At 40.0% G+C, this 24,770-nt stretch overlaps 1 protein-coding gene across 6 annotated transcripts in view; it reads right to left on the bottom strand.

Annotated features, from left to right (window-relative positions):
• Window positions 1-24,770, bottom strand: part of RAPH1 (Ras association (RalGDS/AF-6) and pleckstrin homology domains 1) — a 281,232-nt gene that overhangs the window by 118,481 nt on the left and 137,981 nt on the right. For all 6 annotated transcript variants that reach the window (XM_068245017.1, XM_068245011.1, XM_068245015.1 and 3 more), the window contains one exon: window positions 1,679-1,798. In XM_068245017.1, the coding sequence (XP_068101118.1) occupies window positions 1,679-1,798 (120 nt within the window). The remainder of the gene's footprint in view (window positions 1-1,678; window positions 1,799-24,770) is intronic.

Here is a 24,770-nt window from a genome sequence, read left to right as displayed (position 1 = left end):
GATGACGTCACCGACGTCATAGACGTCGTGACGTCAGAGGGAATCCCGATCCGCCCCTTAGCGCTGCCTGGCACTGATTGGCCAGGCTGTGCAGGGGTCTGGGGCGGCTCGGCGGGTAGCGGCGAATCGGCAGCGATCGCGTACTACACGCAGATAGCAAAGTGCTAGCTGCGTGTAGGAAAAAAAATTATGCAAATCGGCCCAGCGGGGCCTGAAAAATCCTCCTGCGCAGGTAACCCCGAACTGAGTTCGGGATAACCGGCAAGGAGGTTAAAGTACACAATAACGGTACAATCCTGTGGCCGATCGATGGTTTCCGATCACCATAGTAATCAGAGGCCATTGGTCATGTCCATTAACGGTTGGATTCCTGCTAACCAATATGATTGTTAAAAAAAATGGATCGATTCCATTAATTCGATCGAATTGGTTAGCATGATTTCCGCCATTAATGGGCAAGATCAATTTCTATCGATTACTGCAGCCATCGGAAACAGCCACAGGATTGTACAGTTAAAGAGACTAACAAAATGTTCAGCCTCATGTCTTCTATCCTATAAGTTCCTATACCTGTTCTAATGTGCTCTGAATTACTGCAGCCTTTCCTAGTTGCACAGTGGCTGTGTTATCTCTGTTATATAATCGAATCTTTTCTCTGATGGCTTTGTCGGGCTCAGGCAGGAATGTGCTGTCTGCTGTTATAGGCAGAAGCTATACACACCCACTCCACGCTCTGTGTGAGTCACAGACTGTGCTTCTCTGAGCCTATCACAAGCTGGTTAGTTTGTTTGTAAACACTGCCTAAAACTGGTAATTATAAGCCAGGATTGCAACAGGGAGTGGCAGAAACAGCACAGAGGAGCCCAGGAGAACATAATGAATAGAATGGTATGCTTTTTATTGTAAGAATTTTAGAGTACAGATTCTTTTTAATGGGCACCTAAACTGTACACTCACACCCCTGGCAACATGCTTGTTACAGTCACGTGACACAAACTGTTGGAACCCAAAAAATCAGCTTGACCGAAAAAAAAAACAACAACCCAATAGTATTTCTTTATAAGTTCTGGCATTCTAAAAATATTAATGTAAACTGCCTGGAGACACAACCTCTAGCTTCATTTCTTTTGTTGCCTCTGTGCTCTAACCACTTCCTGTCCTGGAACAAATTACGTGCTTCAGACAAGGACCTTGCAGGTTAAATCTGTGTCCTCAACAGGTACAACAACAAAAAAAAAATTTATTTGCAACCTCAGTAAATGCTCTCATTTTCTGTACCACGGCCCAGGAGGCCCAGGCATGTCCCAGTTTTGAAAAGACTGTGTAAACAAATCTGAAAGCGGAACTACAGTGCGGTACTGTATAACACGCAATTTAAATATTTTCTGCCAACTTTTGTCTTAGTTATTCAACCTACCTTTAACCCAAAGTAGTGTCTAATGGAATCCAGTTAAACTACCAGCTTTCAGTTAGGAAATACAGTTAAAACCAGTGCGACTTGCAAAAAGAAGCTATAAGCTAGCGTCCTATCTTTTGAAGTCTGAGATGAAACATCTATCTATTGGATAACTTTTTAGTGCCTGGCACTGGGCTTTGAAGTCTCCCTAACTGTACCTGCCTCTCCAGTGACGTCCATGTATGTGAATGTTATACATTCATGACAGGGATAGATTTTCACCTGGGTAAGTTTATCCAGCTCTCCCAGCCAGGCTCCAAACATCTTGTCCAGGTCCTGGTCCTCCTTATCACTGTCCTCCTCTGCTCCATGGTCAAGCTCTTCATCGGACAACTGCTCCATCTACAAATAGAATATAGAGAGAATAAATAAATGTTTTACTGCAGACAAATTACTTCAAAATACTTAGTGGCTCAAAACAAAGGAATAAATACATGCATGGAAATAGAGATAGGATGTGCACAGTCAACATATCAAAAAACATTCGCTCACATCATTATGGGGCAAGCATAATAAATATACTTCATGTAAATAGTGAAAATTCTCCCCTAAACCAAACCAACACCATTTCCTCTTCTTCTTGAGGTTTCCGCTACAGGCCACTCACACCCCACAGATAACAGAAGCTTTGAGACCAGCAAATCTATTTCAGTAAAATATGTCACATGAAAGACAGCAGTGAACCGCAGCACAGACTGAGGGTAGAGAAAAGATTTTTATTTATGCGTATGTACAACCTCACTAAACATTAGATAGATCAGATTTCACCTTACTTAGTTGCCTTACCAAATAGTAAGAATAACAATCACATTATGATATTACATTTTTTTCTTCTTAAAATAGAATGGTTCCTGTAAGCAATAACCCAGAAGCTACCATTTCTAAATACTTGCACAAGTTGTTATTTATCTTGGTACTTTGGAAGCATTATTCCCATACCATACAATTCAATGGAATTGGAAAGTAAAATATGGACAGCCACAAGCACACATTTCCATTAACTTTGATCTCTAAAGAAACAGTTTTCCCTCTTGAGTTAAAGCTGGCCATATACTCTACTTCTTGTAGTTGATCATAGAAACAATTGGCATCTCCCTGATATTTTTTTCCTTAGTCTACCACTCCACTCAACATACCATAAGATTAAGGCAGGAATCTGATCGAATGCTAATCATACCAATATCATTGTTCGCTTTGTATGACTTGATGCGAATGCCAGATTATCTTGAACAGCCCTGCTGAATGCTTGCCAGGAGTCGGGACCCACCACAGAAATTGACACCACTAAACCTTTTGAACTGAACACCTTGGCCAGCACTGTCAGATTCCAGCAATTGGGATCCTCAGGCCCCGTTTATACTTAATCAGTTGGCGTGCGTTAGTGTGCTTTAGTACGCTTTGGTATGCGTTAGTACGCGTTTTTTCCATTGCAGTTTATTGTGACAAAGATTTCAGTTAAAACGCGTTAAGTGTGAAAGGTGCCATAGGGAAACATGGGCACTTATGAAAATCAGTTTTCTTTCCGTTTTAACTGAGAGCAACTGATTAAGTGTAAAAGGGCCCACAGCAGCATCAACCATCATTCATTTTCATGAAGAACTGGGCCATCACTGCTGAACCTTCGCCTTCCTCTGTACCCCACTTTCTTTGAGGTCTTTTTGAGGGTAATATATGATGCATAGTGAGACTGGTGGCGCCGTAGTATGAAAGCCTCGGCTCTTGGCTTTCAGACATTATCCCCTCCTGCTTCCAGAACCTGTATGAACCAAAATCAATTCTGGGTACATCCCCCTTTGTACTTGGCGAAATAAATGATTCTGATTCCTCATTCAGTGCTCATCAGATTTGATTCACCAGGCAGACTGGATGCCGACACACTGAGGGGGATCAGGGGCTCCTGTATGCATGCTAGATTCTGGCAGAAGCAGTCTTTATCAGCCAAGTTGAATCTAGTATGTGTATGTAGCTTAAAATTATGAGATAGATGTATTCTAAATCCTAATCCTACTTAGACCTAAGCTTGTGTTTCATTTTTTCTTATGTTAAAGTGAACCTGAAGTCATGCACAGGACACAAGGAAAACACAGATAAATCCACCCCTTTTGTGTTTTGAGTGAAGAGCCTATCTAATTCCTCCTCAGCTGTAACTAATCACAAGTGTAATTTGATCACTCAGTTGTGTCAGCATAGAAATTCGGCAGTTTCGGCAGCCTGTGCTAATTTGTAAACACACTATGTTAACCCTTTGTCTCCATGAAAGCAGGAAGTAGACACACTGCATATTTATTGCAGGAGTTTAGTAGGCTGCAACAAAGAAATGTTTTTTTTCTGTAAAGCTTATTATGCTGTTGCTTATCTTTTAGAGTAGAGAGGAAGTTCTGAGTTCAGGTCAGCTTTAGCGGGAAATAACCCACAGCACTATGTGACAGTGCCTCTGCAGTTGAACTCTCACAACTAATTAGAGCTAATAGAAATCGGTGTGACTAAGATATACTTCTGTGGGCACTAGGTTTGACAAAGAAATGTGCACACTTTTTTATTGTTATGCTTATGTATCCTAAATGCTTACGCCCTTACCTGTTTAGCTATCGATAAATGGCACATAGTCTTCTCAAATGTAATATTGTCAGGTTTAGGATGCATGTGTTGGTTCAATGTGCTGTTCTGCATCTATGTACTGTATATACAGGTGCATTTTGAAAAATGAGAATATCTTGCAAAACTTTATTGATTTCTGTAATTCAACTTAAAATGTGAAACTAATATATGAAATAGACTCATTACATGCAAGATACTTCAAGCCAGTGCTAGAATATTGATGATTATGGCTTACAGCTTATGAAAACTCCAAGATCAAAATCTCAGAAAACTTGATTAAATTAGTTATAGTTTAATGTACAGCAATATACTGTATAGAAGCTGCCATTACTGAAGTGTTTACAGAAATAATACATGATGCACTTTTAAAAACAATATATCTGGCTGTGGTATTGAATTTTTGCTTTAAACGTTAAGTATCTAACTTAAACAAGCATGCACCTAGCGACAGCTCAGAAAATAAAGCGTCTAACCTATCATTTCATGACTCAGAAAAGTGTTAATGGAAGAGAACAGAATGATGGCCATAAACGAAGGAAAAAATAACCACTGCTATCCAGGGCTGTGGAGTCGGTCCAAAAATCCACCGACTCCGACTCCTCAGTTTAGGATTCCACCGACTCAGACTCCTCTAATTTGCATATTACAATTTTGTTGATTAAAAGTATGTAACATGAAATTCGTCTCTTAACTGCCAACGCTTAGGAATTTTACAAGACAACTGAAGTGAGAAGGATATGTAGACTACTATATTTATTCCCTTTAGACTAAAACTAGTCCTTGGTAAGAGTACTTGTAAAAGGTACAAACCGGAACAAAGAACATCTATCAGGCCCTAGGCAATGTAAGTGTGGGTACATGTAAGAATGATGTGCAGGTACTCTGCAGGGGAATGAGGAGATTGTAAACAGACAACACCTCTGTGTTCAATGTGCACAGCATTCTCAGTGGATTCCCTGCAGCTCTGTAGAGAGTGCATATGTAGAGTATAGTACTACTGTGTAACAAAGTAAACCTGAGACAGATGAAATTAAAGTTTTATACATACCTGGGGCTTCCTCCAGCCGCCTTCAGGATAATCAGTCCCTCGTTGTCCTCCTCCACCACCTGGATCTTCTGCTATGAGTCCAGGTACTTGAGCCAGTCTGGCGTAGTGCGCATGCACACACTCTGCCGCCAGGAGCATACTACACCTGTGCAGCACTATTGCGCAGGTGCAGTATGTTCCTGGCTGTGGGAGCGGCATGCGGCCGGACAGCGCTGACTGGCTGAATTACCAGGACTCATAGCAGAAGATCCGGGTGGTGGAGGACAGTGAGGGACTGATTAGCCTGAAGGGGGCTGGAGGAAGCCCCAGGTATGTATAAAACGTTACTTTTCATCTGTCTCAGTTACCCTTTAATTTGTAGTCACCAAACTAAATTTTAATAACATATCAAATTATTTGATTTCATCAGCAAAGGGAGTGCATACATTTGCATAAATCAGCATCAATGCAGAATTATTTCCATCTCGTTGACCATCTCTATTAGTGACATGGCTACACATCACGCTTTATACTTACAGCATAGATGTTATTTAGTATATATAAGAGATTCCTGTGTACACATCATATATACAGTCACAATCAGATATGTATATCTGACTTTAAAAATACGGGGACTGCTTTATTGAAGCAGCACAAGTAACTAATTTTGATTGGTTTATTTCATTTTTGTGGACTAAGCACAGCTATTACTGTATATATACTGTATATATACATTATTTTTAATGACTATTATCTGAGAAATAGAACATTTTATCATATTTTCTATTTTAATTACAGTTACAAATTCATTAGGAGTCGGAGTCGGTGCATTTTTTCCCGACTCCGACTCCAGGCACCCAAAATTGCCCGACTCCACGACTCCGACTCCACAGCCCTGCTGCTATCTATAAGATGCCTTCAAATATGTCCATTATCAATGTATCTGTTGCCTTCACTGCAGTAGTAAAATCCTCATTTTGTACACTGCATATGCTATCATCACACCCAGACCAGTCCACCTTTCTAATAATGCAGTAAGCAGTCTCCATTGCTGTCCTTTTCCAAAAACACAAAGCGCATGCAACAAACATACACCAACAGATACAAAAATGCATATTTTAAGACATGGCGGATGTACATCGGATCCACTGCAACCGTATGGTTGCAAATCCAGCTCCTGGGCTATATTTTTTTTTATTAATTCTTATATATTGGTAATATTTAAATGCCACCATTTTCTGCAGCTCTTTACAGCATATAGTCTTGTCACAAGTTTTGCATGCAAAGCTCCTGTGCCCAGTAGTTGTGTGGCCTAAGTTCTTGAAAGAGAAGGGAGTAGCCAGCATCACACTGGAGGTAAACTTCATGTTGTGTTTTTGCATTTGCTGGGCAGCAACCTGCTGCCCCAAAAAGTACAGTATGTATGCAGATTACTGCAGGGTTTGTGCATCAATGCCTTTGTGGATTACTGACAGCATGCAGCAACAGCTGACCTGCGTAGATGCACTGGCCCTGTGGCTCTCAAAGCAGTGAAGCAACAGTAATGAGTCCCTTTGCATTTTTTTGAAGTGTACCCAAACTCATAGAATTCTTACTTTTCTTTCTATGTCAGCTGCTTGTTCTTCGGAAAATTTTCATGAGAACCTTAGTGGGTTCCTGTTTTTCTGGTTTTAGATATCCTGACCTTGTTAATATCAGAAGTGCCATCCCTACCCTTCCAATGACCTGATCGCTACCATCTACTGGAACTACCATATGTCACCAAAATTTGCAATGCCTTTGTGGCTCACACACATTGCTTAGCAAATTTGTATTTGTCGAACATCCTAACCAGCTTATACATGGATAATTCACAGATCCTTACAAGAAACTTTATTTTTTCATTTAACAAGGATTGTGTATGCAATTACAGATTAGCAATTTGTGTCTTACAATTCTGATTTATACTGAATTGCTTTTTAAACAGCAGAATGAAAAACCAGCAAGAGGTAAATGTGTTAATCTCTAGATTAAAACACAACATTTTTTATTTAACAATGAGTCCTACGATGTTTACTTCTGCTGTGCTTGACAACAGCAAGATAAAAAGGCAGAGTGCTGCTATGACTTGCCATATCTGGAATGTAGATCTTTTATTTGCTAAATGTATACAAAATATACATAAAGCTATACAGAGAGCAATATCTCTATACATGATCTAAGGAGGAGGGGTTTTGATTCAGAAAGTTTCAGGTTCTTATATTACAAACAGCAAATCAAGTCTAAGATTTTGGTTAACCCTTAGTTTGTATTGTGTTTATTAAATGTTTTACCCAAATCTACCAGTACTAGAGCCCATAATAGGCCAATAATGACTGCCTCAGACGATAGTCAGGCGTGTTTACAACAGCCGCTGACCCTGGAGCGATCCGCCCAGCAGATCAACTCACCCTCACGGTGCTGATCGCATTGTCTGCGCTTCTCCACCACCCGCCGCATGATGTCACGCATGCGCCGCTGCTCTGCCCACCCCACATAGCAATAGTGTGCATCATCAGCTACACAGCTGACACGCTTCTGTTCAGGCCGGCCAGTGATGTCGCCTTAGGAGATTAGGTCCTGGACCCAAACATGAGACATAAGTCTGGAGGTGTGTGTGCACCCTAATGGTTAATACAAGATAATGTATTAGCTATGAACAAATTATGGCCATTCTCTGTTTAGCTTACAAGCAGATACATTCAACAATGTTCCCAACTCCGCCTCTTGGGGAAGGACCTTTTAATTTTTCTTCAGCTATGAGAAGAATCTTATGCACACAAATATTGTGGTTCATGTTGTACCAATTATGTATGTATTCTATAAAATAAAAACACATAAAAATATAAATTTACAGAACAAATGTTAGAAGGCTGATAAAAAGTTTCAAAATTTCTATCCATCTAAGGGTGCAAAAACATATCCCATTTTGATTGGCCATTACCACTTTACCTACACAATCTGTTCTTAGTATTCAAAATCTGCTGGCTCTCATACTACTAAAGGTCCAAACCCATGAAACGATTTTTCGTATGACAATTTTTCAGATTTTTTTGTGGTAAAAGATTTAATTTGTGGGATTGTGTAACATCATTTAACAAAAAAAGTTAAACAATGTTTCACAATGCAGGCCACCCATGGTGATGGTTCATTTTTTAACGACCGATCCCCATTCACTTTTGTGGTAATTTTCCACAATCGCGCAAGTAATCGTTTACACAATAACTAGTTTCCAATGATGCCATAGTTGCTTGCAGAATCGGCCACATGGATTTGGTAACGATCTTTCGTCGGTGAAGATCCCCGATCCCTCTGGCCATGGGGGCATAGCTTTAGAAGTGGTAAATATGGCCAATCAAAATTGGATGTGTATACGCACCCTAACAGATAACAGTTATATTAAAATTTTCTTTTAATGTTTTTCAACCAGATGAATGGAAATCTCTTATTGCACAGGATGCAGAGTGGCAAACTCTTAACTGTCAAAAATCTGCATATTACCTTCTTCCAGCAGTAGCTGGATAGTGTACTGGTTAAGGGCTCTGCCTCTTACAAGGAGGGTTTGAATCTCTGCTCTTCCTGTTCAGTAATCCCGCACCTATTCAGTGAGGAGTCCTTAGGCAAGACTCCCTAATACTGCTACTGCCTATAGAGAGCATCTAAGTGGCTGCAGCTCTGGCGTTTTCAGTCCGCCAGGAGAAAAGGGCGATATAATTGTTCTGTATCTTGTCTTCCTTTGTTGCCCATGTAACATGGTAACGGCATTGACTCAGTCACATTGCTGGGGAAGATATTTGCAGAAACATTGAGTAATCACGTTATTAGGCTACTAAATGCAGGTACCTACATTTTGCTAACTCCTTATGTATTCACAATATTTGTCAGCAACACCTAATCTGGTGAGTGTGCTGGGGTTATAAATATAATGCAAAAAAAGGGGAGAGGACAGACACTCCTTACAAAAAGCACCACTCAAGACAAAAAGATCAATTTAGAAAAATCATAACAACTTTATTTCATAGATATTCAGCAAACCAACACAGCACAAACAATTTAAAATCATCTAAAAAAACACACACAAACACACTAATATCAATAAAGACCTAGCCAGAGTGTAATAATATGATCATGTAAGCCTGCAAGATATAATAATCATTAGTAATATAACCTTTATCCTAGGTAATAATCTATCCCACGAGGGGTTCAGATAATGAGCCCCATCATGGGTGAACCCGGGTTCAGTATGTATCTGTGCAAGAGAGCTGTGCAAAAGAGCTATAAAGTGACTGTAAATGACAAGTATAAATTGATAAATCACTCAAACATGAAAACACTAGTGAAAACATCAACCAACAATAAGTTATGTGCTCCAAAACCAGGGCTGTGGAGTCGGTACAAAAATATTCCGACTCCTCAGTTTATGAAACCAAAATGGCTCCGACTCCAAAGTCTAATATTTAACAGGGTTGTGGATTTTGTGCAATAATCATCCGACTCCTCAGTTTATGAAATCAACGACTCCAATTACAACTCAGGGTGCCCAAAATTTCCCCGCCTCCAACTCCGACTCCACAGCCCTATCCAAAACCATGGATGTGCAAAGAAAGGCTATCCTCCTCTCCTTTCAAAGTGGGGTTACGCCCGTGGGACCTATTTTGAGGGGATCTTCCGTCTGACCTAGCCAATTTCCTGCACCTTACTACCTGGCTAAGCATTTCCTTTGTTTTGCACTATTATTGCACCATCTATATGGGCTGCTCCTGACTTTTCTCACTAGACCTACTACTGTGTAAATGACGACAGTTTTGATAGCACAGATATATATACATATACAGTGGAGAAAATAATTATTTGACCCCTCACTGATTTTGTAAGTTTGTCCAATGACAAAAATGAAAAGTCTCAGAACAGTATCATTTCAATGGTAGGTTTATTTTAACAGTGGCAGATAGCACATCAAAAGGAAAATCGAAAAAATAACCTTTAATACAAGATAGCAACTGATTTGCATTTCATTGAGTGAAATAAGTTTTTGAACCCCTACCAACCATTAAGAGTTCTGGCTCCCATGGAGTGGTTAGACACTTCTACTCAATTAGTCACCCTCATTAAGGACACCTGTCTTAACTAGTCACCTGTATAAAAGACACCTGTCCACAGAATCAATCAATCAAGCAGACTCCAAACTCTCCAACATGGGAAAGACCAAAGAATTGTCCAAGGATGTCAGAGACAAAATTGTAGACCTGCACAAGGCTGGAATGGGCTACAAAACCATTAGCAAGAAGCTGGGAGAGAAGGTGACAACTGTTGGTGCGATTGTTCGAAAATGGAAGAAGCACAAAATGGCCATCAATCGACCTCGCTCTGGGGCTCCATGCAAGATCTCACCTCGTGAGGTGTCAATGGTTCTGAGAAAGGTGAAAAAGCATCCTAGAACTACACGGGAGGAGTTAGTGAATGACCTCAAATTAGCAGGGACCACAGTCACCAAGAAAACCATTGGAAACACATTACACCGCAATGGATTAAAATCCTGCAGGGCTCGCAATGTCCCCCTGCTCAAGAAGGCACATGTGCAGGCCCGTCTGAAGTTTGCCAATGAACACCTGAATGATTCTGTGAGTGACTGGGAGAAGGTGCTATGGTCTGATGAGACCAAAATAGAGCTCTTTGGCATTAACTCAACTCGCTGTGTTTGGAGGAAGAAAAATGCTGCCTATGACCCCCAAAACACCGTCCCCACCGTCAAGCATGGGGGTGGAAACATTTTGCTTTGGGGGTGTTTTTCTGCTAAGGGCACAGGACAACTTAATCACATTAACGGGAAAATGGACGGAGCCATGTATCGTGAAATCCTGAACGCCAACCTCCTTCCCTCTGACAGGAAACTGAAAATGGGTCGTGGATGGGTGTTCCAGCACGACAATGACCCAAAACATACAGCAAAGGCAACAAAGGAGTGGCTCAAGAAGAAGCACATTAAGGTCAAGGAATGGCCTAGTCAGTCTCCGGACCTTAATCCAATAGAAAACCTATGGAGGGAGCTCAAGCTCAGAGTTTTACAGAGACAGCCTCGAAACCTTAGGGATTTAGAGATGATCTGCAAAGAGGAGTGGACCAACATTCCTCCTAAAATGTGTGCAAACTTATTTCACTCAATGAAATGCAAATCAGTTGCTATCTTTTATTTAAGGTTATTTTTTCGATTTTCCTTTTGATGTGCTATCTGCCACTGTTAAAATAAACCTACCATTGAAATGATACTGTTCTGAGACTTTTCATTTCTTTGTCATTGGACAAACTTACAAAATCAGTGAGGGGTCAAATAAATATTTCCTCCACTGTATGTATATATATATATATATATATATATATATATATATATATATATAGATAGATAGATAGATAGATAGATACAGTGGTGTGAAAAACTATTTGCCCCCTTCCTGATTTCTTATTCTTTTGCAGGTTTGTCACACTTAAATGTTTCTGCTCATCAAAAACCGTTAACTATTAGTCAAAGATAACATAATTTAACACAAAATGCAGTTTTAAATGATGGTTTTTATTATTTAGTGAGAAAAAAAACTCAAAACCTACATGGCCCTGTGTGAAAAAGAAATTGCCCCCTGAACCTAATAACTGGTTGGGCCACCCTTAGCAGCAACTGCAATCAAGCGTTTGCGATAACTTGCAACGAGTCTTTTACAGCGCTCTGGAGGAATTTTGGCCCACTCATCTTTGCAGAATTGTTGTAATTCAGCTTTATTTGAGGGTTTTCTAGCATGAACCGCCTTTTTAAGGTCATGCCACAACATCTCAATAGGATTCAGGTCAGGACTTTGACTAGGCCACTCCAAAGTCTTCATTTTGTTTTTCTTCAGTCATTCAGAGGTGGATTTGCTGGTGTGTTCTGGGTCATTGTCCTGCTGCAGCACCCAAGATCGCTTCAGCTTGAGTTGACGAACAGATGGTCGGACATTCTCCTTCAGGATTTTTTGGTAAACAGTAGAATTCATGGTTCCATCTATCACAGCAAGCCTTCCAGGTCCTGAAGCAGCAAAACAACCCCAGACCATCACAATACCACCACCATATTTTACTGTTGGTATGATGTTCTTTTGCTGAAATGCTGTGTTACTTCTACGCCAGATGTAACGGGACACGCACTTTCCAAAAAGTTCAACTTTTGTCTCGTCGGTCCACAAGGTATTTTCCCAAAAGTCTTGCCAATCCTTGAGATGTTTTTTTTAGCAAAATTGAGACGAGCCTTAATGTTCTTTTTGCTTAAAAGTGGTTTGCGCCTTGGATATCTGCCATGCAGACCGTTTTTGCCCAGTCTCTTTCTTATGGTGGAGTCATGAACAATGACCTTAAAGGGACACTTAAGTAAAAAAAAAATGAGTTTTACTTACCTGGGGCTTCCAATAGCTCCCTGCAGCTGTCCGGTGCCCTCGACGTCTCCCTCCGATCCTCCTGGTCCCGCCGGCAGCAACTTCCTGTTTCGGTGACAGGAGCTGACAGGCTGGGGACGCGAATGATTCTTCGTGTTCCTGGCCACTATAGCGCCATCTATGCTACTATAGCATATATCATATACCATATAGCAGCATAGAGGGTGCTAATGTGTCTGGGAACGCGAAGAATCACTTGCGTCCCCAGCCTGTCAGCTCCTGTCACCGAAACAGGAAGTGGCTGCCGGTGGGGCCAGGAGGATCGGAGGGAGACGGCGAGGGCACCGGACAGTTGCAGGGGGCTATTGGAAGCCCTAGGTGAGTAAAACTCATTTTTTTTGTTTGACTTAAGTGTCCCTTTAATTGAGGCAAGTGAGGCCTGCAGTTCTTTAGATGTTGTCCTGGGGTCTTTTGTGGCCTCTCGGATGAGTTTTCCCTGCGCTCTTGGGGTAATTTTGGTCGGCCAGCCACTCCTGGGAAGGTTCATCACTGTTCCATGTTTTTGCCATTTGTGGATAATGGCTCTCACTGTGGTTCGCTGGAGTCCCAAAGCTTTAGAAATGGCTTTATAACCTTTACCAGACTGATAGATCTCAATTACAGTACTTTGTTCTCATTTGTTCCTGAATTTCTTTGGATCTTGGCATGATGTCTAGCTTTTGAGGTGCTTTTGGTCTACTTCTCTGTGTCAGATAGCTCCTATTTAAGTGATTTCTTGATTGAAACAGGTGTGGCAGTAATCAGGCCTGGGGGCGACTACAGAAATTGAACTCAGGTGTGATAAACCACAGTTATTTTTTAACAAGGGGGGCAATCACTTTTTCACACAGGGCCATGTAGATTTGGAGTTTTTTTTTCTCACTAAATAATAAAAACCATCATTTAAAACTGCATTTTGTGTTCAATTATGTTATCTTTGACTAATAGTTAACGGTTTTTGATGAGCAGAAAGATTTAAGTATGACAAACATGCAAAAGAATAAGAAATCAGGAAGGGGGCAAATAGTTTTTCACACCACTGTATATATGTATATATATATATATATATATATATATATATATATATATATATATATATATATATATATATATATATAGATAGATAGATAGATAGATAGATAGATAGATAGATAGATCTATATATCTATATCTCTCTATCTATCTATATATCTTTTGCACATCCATGGTTTTGGAGCACATAACTTATTGTTGGTTGATGTTTTCACTAGTGTTTTCATGTTTAAGTGAGTGATTTATCAATTTGTACTTGCCATTTACAGTCACTTTATAGCTCTTTTGCGCAGCTCTCTTGCTAAGATACAAACTGAACCCGGCTTCATCCGTGATGGGGCTCATTATCTGAACCCCTCATGGGATAGATTATTACCTAGGATAAAGGTTATATTACTAATGATTATTATATCTTGCAGGTTTACATGATCATATTATTACACTCTGGCTAGGTCATTATTGATATTAGTGTGTGTTTTTTTAGATTTTCTGTTTGTGCTGGGTTGGTATATCGAATATCTATCAAATAAAGTTGTTATGATTTTTCCAAATTGATAATTTCGTCTTGAGTGGTGCTTTTTGTAAGGGGTTTCTGTCCTCTCCCCTTTTTTTTGCATTTAACTCCTTATGTATGTTTAACGTAGAGCTTCAGTCACTACGGGGCAGCGTTGCTTTGAATGAGAGCAGGATTTTTTTCTATTCTACGCTTCAGTATTTTTCATTTCAACAGCTGAATCCTTCGGGTATTCTGTTAACAAATCCACATCCTTCTGTCTTCCATGCCTTACTTCAGCTAATATCTAAATTTGCACTAGGGAATTGTCATGTTAAAAGAATTTGGCTTAGAGGCAGAAAAATATACATTTTTGGCTTAAGGAATCTTTAATTAATGTCTCTGCCTACATTTACTTTATTGAGATTATCAATCTTTATACAATTACAAAATGTACAGAGAGGAACTTTATGAGGTGTCACATAAAACAACTATAATTAATTATTTTGAATTAACTATCCTAAGTCATAATACACAGATCACCCTGAACATTACAATATTGTTCCACAAAGTCATGGACTACATGGGCCTCGAAAGATGTCCTGTGGTATCTGGCACCAAGACATTAGTAGTACATCCTTTAAAGGGACACTGTAGGGGGGTCAGGGGAAAATGAGTTGAAGTTACCCGGGGCTTCTAATGGTCCCCCGCAGACATCCTGTGCCCACGCAGCCACTCACCAATGTCCCGGTCCCGCCTCCGGTTCACTTCTGGAATTTCAGACATTAAAGTCTGAAAACCACTGCGCCTGCTTTGCCGTGTCCTCGCTCCCGCTGATGGCACCAGGAGCGTACTGCGCAGGCCCAGTATGGTCTGGGCCTGCGCTCCTGGTGACATCAGGGGAAGCGAGGACACGGCAAACTCATTTACCCCCGCCCCCCCACAGTATCCCTTTAAGTCCTGGAAGCTGCAAAAGTGGATCGGACTTCTTTTCCCAGCTAACCCACAGTGGTTCTAGAAGATTCAGATCTGGGGAATGTGATGAAGGCAGAAGAAAATGTACTTCATTTGGCCAGATCATTTTCTTCCATTGCTTCATGGACCAGGGTCTGATGCATATGAACCCAAAGTAAGCGCTTTCTGTGGTGGAATGGGTGCTGTGGCTGGTCTGGGACTACGCTGCGAGCTGCGATGCACCGGGTGTTTAACACCTTTCTCTCACAGCTTTACGTTTTCAGCAATTTTTACTGTATTAGCTCTTCCGTAGGACCAGACCAATAGGGTTGGTACTAACAACTGGATACTGGGAAATCCCCACAAGACATGTTGATTTTAAGCCACCCTGTCCACCTTGTCTAGCCATCATTACTGACTTGTCAAAGTCATTTGGATCATTACACCTTCCCTTTTTACTGGCTACCAACACATTACCTTCAACTGAATAAGCCACTTTCTGCAAAATATTTTTCACACCTTAACAGGTGCCATCTTGAAAAGATAAAGAACGTTATTAATTTAAAGTCATGTCTAATCTGTGTAAATGTATAGTTTGGAACAGATAAAGGAATGGGAATGTAGTCTTTAGTGTAACATATGCTTAGGTTTCAAGATCAGCATGTATTCTGAGAATGATGGCTTCCTCCATGCATAAAAGAAAATGGTTTAGAAAATTGCCATAAATATAGATCAGTGTTCCACAAGACGTTTAGTAATTATTTGTTAAAAATATATTCCATTTTAATTTGCAGCCAGATATGCATTTCCAAAACAGACTGAAGCTAAAATGGAAACACAGAACAAGGAAGTACGAGGGGCTGCACCATCATCAGAACATATTTATTTTTTTTAATTCAGCCTCAACGAAGAGCAAAAAAAGAACAAACAGGTTCACTAAGAGTTTGCCTCTCTAAATTGCATGCAGAGATTTAAAGGGAACCCGAGATGAGAGGGATATGGAGGCTGACATGTTTATTTCCTTTTAAATAATGCACATTGCCTAGCTGTCTTGCTGATAATCTGCCTCTAATACTTTAAGCCATAGTTCCTGAACAAGCATGCAAGATTATCTGCATGCTTGTTTCGGGTGTGTGAATAGAACCTACTGAACAGAAAGATCAGCAGTACTGCCAGGTAACTGGTATTATTTAAAACGAAATAAATATGGCAGCTTTCATTGGTCTTACACCTCAGGTACCTTTTGAAGTGAAATCGAGGTTAAAATAAATTGACGAGATAAACAATTGTATTTATCCTCCTACTCCTTAAAATTACCTTTTCAGATATCCCATGGTTTTATTTATATTTAAACATTTACAAAGCAGAATGAATGTTTTGTTGTCTCTGCTCAGTGGCAGTCTACTAAGTGTCTCTCAATGAAAATACATGAACTATTGACCATTTTCAATCTCACTCTGCTCTCAGAAGTTTTATTCTGCCAGGAAAACTTTTATTTGTTTATCAGTGATGTTTACTATATTCCTGACAAGGTACCGACAAGACAGAAGCTGTCACTTTCATACCTACAAATTAACTCTTTCAGGCAGCAAAATTAAACAAGTAAAGTAGCCTTAGTTATTAATATGTTTTGCACTGTAAATACACGTTTATCTCCTCATGGCACATGTCGTCTTGGGTACACTTTAACCCCTGTGCACACGCTAGATGAAACTTGGCTAAGGTTGTGGATAACAACCACCTCTACTGAACATCCCGCTTGAGAAAAATGTTCAAATCCCCAATACATTCAATATATAAATACACAAGAGGTCAGAAAGAAAGTGCCTATGAAGACGCAGGTGGCTCTTGCATTAGGCCTACTCAACAGGCCTCACAGGATTTCCTTCTCCATCTGGTTAATTTCTCCTCTCAGGGGTAAGTTGGTGCTGCTTGTATCGGGTGCCAAACAGTATTTTTCTGCTTTTTATTTATTAAGGCCATGGATTTACTTCGCTCTTTAGCTGTTGTGTTTTATGACTGTTTCACACACGGCATATACATTAGTTTATTTTGTGTTTTAATCTGCAATTTGTAGCTTTAACACTGAAACCAGATATAAGGCTCCTCTTGTATAGATCTATGGTGCATTCCCTTATTCTTACCTTTTCTTTATTTTTACTGGTTAATATATCATGGTTACATGTCATTCTGAACATTTACTAGCGTATGGGGATGGTGCTGATCCAATAGGTTGCTTGAAATATAAAGCTGAAAAAGCACTTCTTTGAAAGCACAGAATCTACCCTTTGTGGAGAACAGACTGCCTAGAGATTCTCCATCTTGCTGCATGAGTAATTACACACACAGAGCAGGACCTTATTACCCATTTTGTACACATGAACTAATCCAGTGACTAGAAGTAAGCTTGGATCCTTCCATATCACAGTCTTGGTTTGGAGCCTTGTAGATTAACTGCGATTTGCATGTACATGTTTTACATGGTTACATGTAAGCAAGCTGAAATAAGGTTTGCAACTAACCCCTGCAATGCACACAACTCAAATAAAGGAATTACCCTTTTGTCAGCAATAGAGGAATTTGGTTTTAAACAGCGTCAGAAGAAACAAAATTCGAAAAGTCACTGCACTGAAAGTAAACACTGCAGATTAAGTTACAGTGTTAAGCTGTCCATACATTTATAAATCATTGTTTGCTTTCCATCAGATTTGATCAAATCTATGCTCCACCATGTTAGACCGATCATAATTTTCATACAATTTCATCAAAAATCATCAAAATTATTGATATAACAGATATAATTGGGGGTGAGGCAGGGGCAGCGGTAGATCAATGGTCCATAGCATTGCATCAAGTAGCGCAATGCAGCAGCTCGGTACATTTTCAATAGATTTCATGCTAAAATCTATTGAAAATCTATGTGCAATATGTGGTAGGATTCAACCCATCTGATTCAAATCAGAGAGGGATCTAGCTTTGTGCCACATCGAGTGGCTACCCTGACATTTGTTAATCAGTAAATTAAGAAAACTAAGTAAGGGAATAAGTGAATTAAAAAACAAACAAAAAAAAAAAAAACAACAACATGGCAGTGTGAGGCCTGCTGAATTCCCCACCTTTGCATCAGTCCCAAAAACGCTGGCAACAGTATAGCAGGTGAGCACTAGGGATGATCAAATATATGCAAATTATTCTGAGTTGATGCACATTTTATGCAAATATATGCAGCTTGAAAATGGACCAATTTAAACCTGGGTTTAAATTGATTGGTCCATTTTCAAACTGCATACATTTGCACAAAATTTTCATAATTTCAGAAGAATTTGCATCTCATTGATTATCCCTAGTGAGCACCCAGCACTAGCAAGCTAACACTGTCACGCCAATCATGCATAGAGAAAGATATTTAAATGCCAGAAGGAACCAATCAGTGGCCGGCCACTCAAACACTCTACCAATTATTCCCTGCATGAGCGTCAGCTGACGCCAAGTATGCCAGCACCTGAGAGCATACACTGGCCGGGAGGAGAGATGCTCCCACCCACTAGGCTTGTCGTCACACGCATGCAGGAGACCAGCAGAGACCCCGCTCTCAATACACTGTGCCTGAGACCCGGACGTATGCGGGACATCGCAGGTGCACACAGAAGGCAAGATCGCGACAGGCAGTTTTTTTATTTGGCCATAATTTATAGATAAATCATAATGAAGTTACTGGATCAATACAGTAGTGAGGCACACAACAAGTCAGGCTTGGGACGGAAATCCGCAGTTCAGAGCAGTAATCCTGTTCCTAAGTTAAATGCAGGAGCTGCTGCAGATCTGTCTGTGGTATTTTTTCTTGTTTTTATTGACTAAAAGCCTGTGAAAAAATTGCACGGCTTTTAGACCCTAAATCTGGAAATAATCATAATGCCAGGGAGGTAAAGAGATGTAAGAAAAGGCCACTTTCAGTTTTCCACTTTATATCTTCTATAGATGTCTTAGGAGTTGTAAAGCCCCATCTACACGATACGATTCTTTGTGCGATTCAATTATGGTTCTATTTACGATCCGATTAAATCCAACATGTCCGATCGGGATTCGATTAATTTCAATTCGATTTGCCATTGTTTTGCAATGGCAAATCGAATCGAATCCCAATTGGACATGTCGGATTTAATCGGATCGTAAATAGAATCGTAATTGAATCGCACAAAGAATCATATCGTGTAGATTGGGCTTAAAACTTTTTCATGGTAATACAGTGTAGAGAGTGTTGATATGCTGTAGTAGACATGGTCTAAACAAACTTTGGCTAGTTCTTTTAATTAACGTATTAAACGACCACTATAGTGATAAACTGTAAAAACGTAACACTTATATGAATACAGACATATAAAATGTACATTTGTCCCTGAGTAAATGCACCATAATGTTTGTTACTTCCTATGTAGCTGTCGTTCACAGTAGTTATTGTAACCTACCAAATCTGAATTTTTTTTAGTTTCAAACATCTCTTTATTTGGAAAAAACAAGATTAAAAATTGTTAATATGTACATAGGAATATCTTGAGTGATAATCAGTAGTACAGACAGATAATGTAAACAAACATTACGTTATGAGCAATTAATTAACATTCATATATGCTGGCACATAGAAAAATAATAATTACGTAGGTAGTTCCACTGGTCAGGTATAGAAGAGTCATGGCACAGATAGGTGGGTTGAGGAAGGTCCGAGAGGAAAAACCTTGCTTCAATAACATATTATGGTCAATTTAGGCTAAAATATTGAGTGAGGGAGAGTCCTTTGAGTCTAGCCAGGGAGACCATGTTTTTAAGAAATTGTCCGTTTTGTCAGCTATTTTGGCATTTATTTTTTAGAGACCATGGCTGAATCAACTCGTTTGATAACATTAGTAACAGAGAGAATTCTTGTGCGCCAGTTGGCTGCTATATGGGTCTTAGCTGAATTTAGGATGTGCTGTGCTAGTCTATATTCAGGATGTCGTAATGACGATTGTTTATGTCCTAGAAGAATTGACCAGATTCTTAGCTATATGCTTCTGGAGGGTTCGGGATATGAGTTGGATGATTTTATTCCAAAAATAAATCTAAATGTTTTACTGACAGATTTTTGACTAGTTCATCCCCTCATAGGGAATTCTCAGGATTTATTTTAGTTTCAAAAGCACTGGCACAGTCCAACTATCACAATAATGTGCATATGGGTAAGCAGGCTGGCAGGCATCTTCATATAAGTTTTTTTTTCAGGGATTGCTTTTGAAGCTGTTAAAAGAAACTTTGACAATCCCCCAAGAGGATATGGACTCTAAAACTGTCTATCTACTGTAAGTAAAAGCTGCACAGGAAGCAAAACAAGAAAAAAAAATTAGGGTGCATTAACTCACAAAGAAAGGTATATGTATGTGTAAATACGCCGTTTAGAGGTTTTCACTATATTGCTCCTTTAAGCAGTTTGGCAACTCGCCTAAATACAACCAAGAACACTTTTTTTAAATGAAACCGTGACTGAAATAAATGTTGGATTTAAGGTTGACATAAAGCACAGTTTTAAATATTTCTTATGGAAAGGAGGACAAACATTGTCACTGCTGAAAGTCTTAGACAGTAACCACCCTCATTTCCTGTGCTTCCAAAGAATCCATGATTGCATATGGGAAAGAGAACAGGAATCTCTCCCAATAATCCTCTCCTGCAGCTTGTCACAAATTTAAGACATTATGCAGTCACACTGATCAGCTGTATGTATTTTCCACTATATAGCTATCTTCTATTTAAAGACGGTAACTGTAGTTTTTGGCAAAGCACGTACCTTTGTTTAACTCTTGTGAGATGTTACATTTTTTTATCACTATCAATGGCTTATGATAGAAAATGATAGTTTTTCATTCTGAGAAACAGAGTGTTTTTAATAATTTCAGTCAATGAGATTTATCATTCATAGAGGTGCCAAAATGAACACAATTGTGTCTGTAGTCTAGTAAAAGTTCTTGATCTTGGAAATAATTCTGGTAAAACAGCTTTGAGACTGAGCTAATCAAAGAAACAGTCACATACTAAGATGTATAATGTAAAGCAGCAGTGGACAATATCCCAATCTGCCTTTTGAGTTCACCATTAACTGGTTTATAAATTCTCACATTCAAGTCGTATATCCAAAGGGTACTGAAGTTATCCCTACATATAAATGTCTGGTTTATTCATCTACCTTACTGGTGAAGTCACTTAGAAATACATTCAATTCCAAGCCGCAAACTACTTGCATTCAATTTGGATGCAGAGAAGAATTATTAGCAGCTCACTGACCATCTCCACTAGATTCACTTTGAAGTGTGTACACGTTGTACAAACCAGTCCCTTTACCCTCCATCACCTGCACATGGAAAATACATGGGGGGCAATGGGGGAATATCCAAACAATTATACAGCGGTGTATTTTCTAATAATATTTAAAGCAAATCCGAAGTGAGAAAATTAACTTCAGGTTTGAAATTTCCCTCAATTCTGGATAGCTTACAGCCTCTTCCCATTCCTCCGTTTGGTCTGTAGTTCCAGTGCTGTCCTCTAATGTAGATATTTGACCCACTGGCTCTTTGGAACTACTCGAATCCACGAATAGTTCTGAGGACAAGCACCTTCTTACTGGCATGAGAAAGTCCAGTCCATGCATACCGGGTAGGCATGCATGGAATCCTCAGAATTTCTCTGCAACACTAGTATTTCGGAAGGGGTCTTTGAACCTGCGGGTCGAATTGCTACACCGGTGGACAGTGCTGATGTGATGGGTTTTATGGAGGAAAGGGAAGGGTCTGCGCTCTCCAGAGCTTTCCCTCTACTAAGGTAAGTATCAAACTTGAAGTGAATTTTCCGACTTCAGATTTACTTTAAAGAACAAGCGACACCCATGCTAACCTAGAAATAAAAAACACATATATAAGTAGATAAATACTACCTCTACTTACATAACAGATGTATTGTGCTATCCACGTAATGATTCCTGTGAATTTTACAAAGGAAAAGCAGAAAATCCTTTTCTAGGCAGTGGCCATCTTGCCAAGCTAATGCTGACATCATATCCTCCCTGACTCTTGTTTCCCCCTCCCTTCTCTTGCTCATTGTGTATTCATTAGCTGCCCTCCTCCCAGAGTCTTTTTTTTATTTACACATCCAATCACTGAGTCACCTCAGCCTCACCTCAGCCTTGCTTGTAAACACAAGTGATCAGCTAGGCAGGGAAATAAATGGAAGAGGAGGAATATATTATAGATAAAAAGAACTCCCAGCATTCAACTTTTTGGCACTGTTTGGCACTAGGGCCAGTGCTCCTATAGTATGTAATAACTCCAAACCATAACCGCAGAAAAAAAAGAGTTTTAAATGCAGGATTAGCATTTTTATCACTTAATACACTCAGACCAGTTGCTGTTGACATTTGATTTTTATAGTGACAATCCCGCTTTAAGAAGCTGCCTTCGTGGGAGCATCATATCTGAGATCAGATACAGAGATTTGGCCACTGGGGCCTTTAGTCCTTCAGACCGTTCCTGTCAAGAGATAGCCAATGAGATGTAGATCATTACAGCTTGCAAGCAAACTTTATGCAGCTTGGGATTCAGCCAATGAGTTTTAAGCAGGAAGTGATTATGATAGGCCCAATTCCATGCTGAAAACAGAATGAATTTGTATGCAAACCAGAATTATATGCATCTCATTGACCAACTCTCCTCCTGTCTACCTAAAGTAACTTGGAGGAAGAAAGGAGGTAGGGCTTCTGCTACTTGGAGATGGTCATTTAACATTACAGCCATACTCTGCCAGGGCGTTACCCCTATCCATCAGATGTCCTACCTCCTATCTACAAACTAGCATAGTTAGACAGAAGACAACAACCATTGACAGTATATTTCTGTTTGGACACCCTAGTTTTGAGGTTGACTTTGGTTTTCTGATGCACTTCGAAAGGCAAATAAATAATTGTACCTGTGTGTTTGCAGGTACAATTTAAACATTAAAAAAATCACTCTTGCAAAGCTGTATTTTTAAGCTACAGGTAGTGCAACACATTCATTTTAGACACTGAATGTGATGGGACTAGTTCTGTTTTATTATCCATTCCTAGTTTGAAGTCTTGAACATGAACTTAGTAGACCTACCGCATATTGTTGATAGCATATGGCATTAAGGGAATACATTACAATATATATGGATGCCTTAGAAGCACAAATCATACTGACAGATGATTTGAAGGTGACATGATAAAATGGTTAGTTGCCGATGTTTGTACCGTAAATGAATATTTGTTTGCAGAGACACAAGCTAAAGGTTAAAGAAAATTCACAATTTAACAGTCTTATGAACAATGGCAGTGCTGTCGTCATTACAATTGTAAGTGAAAATCAATGATACAGAAACTGCCATTTCTGTTTCCCCCCCCCCCCCCCCCCCCAAGGGGAAAAAAAATATTAAAGCTGTTGACACAGTGTTAAAAGGGATCTCCACTTTACCTAATCTATCACCATAACATTATGCAAGTAATTCTGTAAATTAATACAATTACAAATTATCTTTTATCCTCAATCTGGTTTATTTTATAGATTCTTCTTAAGTCTCTGTGTCTTTTTGGTTCATAATTCTGCGCTGCAGTAACATCTATTCCTCCCTTTGCACCCCAACAGCTCTGTTGGGTTTAATGCAATATGACATACGTTCAGACAAGAACCACCATGACTACGGTGACTACATTTACACAGCAGTTAAGTGTATTCACAGATTTCCCAGTGAAGTTTATGAATTGGTTCAGAGGGAACACTAACAAAATACAACAGTAATCACAGGCATGTCAGCATAACCTTATTAAAATGCGGTGTACAAAAACGTGCAAAAATGCATGCACGATTTTCATGCATACAAGTGTGAACCTGCCATTTTTCTGACTGGATGCGTGCAGGTAACTACAACTGTTTCACCACATTTTCAACAATCCTCAACAAGGCACAAAAGCTTACTGAAGTGTTTAGTTTTTTTGCCATTTTTTTTCCTTTTAAAAACAGTAAACCATAATCGCTTTATAAGTTTTAAAGGGATACTGTAAGGTGGGGGGGGGGGGGGGGGGGGGGTCGGGGGAAAATGAGCTGCACTTACCTGGGGCTTCTAATGGCCCCCCGCAGACATCCTGTGTTGGCGCAGCCACTCCCCGATGTTCCGGCCCCGCCTCCGGTTCACTTCTGGAATTTCTGACTTTAAAGTCAGAAAACCACTCCGCCTGCGTTGCCGTGTCCTCGATCCCGCTGATGGCACCAGGAGCATACTGCGCAGACACAGACCATACTGGGCTTCTGCTATACACTCCTGGTGACATCGGCGGGAGCGAGGACACGGCAACGCAGGCGCAGTGGTTTTCTGACTTCAAAGTCAGAAATTCCAGAAGTTAACTGCAGGCGGGGCCGGAGCATCGGTGAGTGGCTGCGCCAACACAGGATGTCTGCGGGGGACCATTAGAAGCCCCGGGTAAGTGCAGCTCATTTTCCCCCGACCCCCCTACAGTATCCCTTTAAGAATAACTGAAAATGATGCAGTTATGACAAGCAATCCCAACAGCAGGACATTACAGTATAAAAGCTTGTTGGGCTAAAGGAAATGTTAAAGCCTGTGCTAGTGGCAATCATACTGTATACTAAATAAGGAAAGAAGGCAGTATATAAAAAGGGGCCAAAGCCTACACAGCCTGAGACTATAGCAGCTGCGTTTACA

This window comes from Hyperolius riggenbachi, chromosome 7 (assembly GCF_040937935.1).
Source record: "Hyperolius riggenbachi isolate aHypRig1 chromosome 7, aHypRig1.pri, whole genome shotgun sequence".
In the NCBI taxonomy this organism is placed as follows: domain Eukaryota; kingdom Metazoa; phylum Chordata; class Amphibia; order Anura; family Hyperoliidae; genus Hyperolius; species Hyperolius riggenbachi.
The sequence above is the reverse complement of the archived record's forward strand: the minus strand, read 5'-3'. Positions and strand labels throughout refer to the sequence as shown.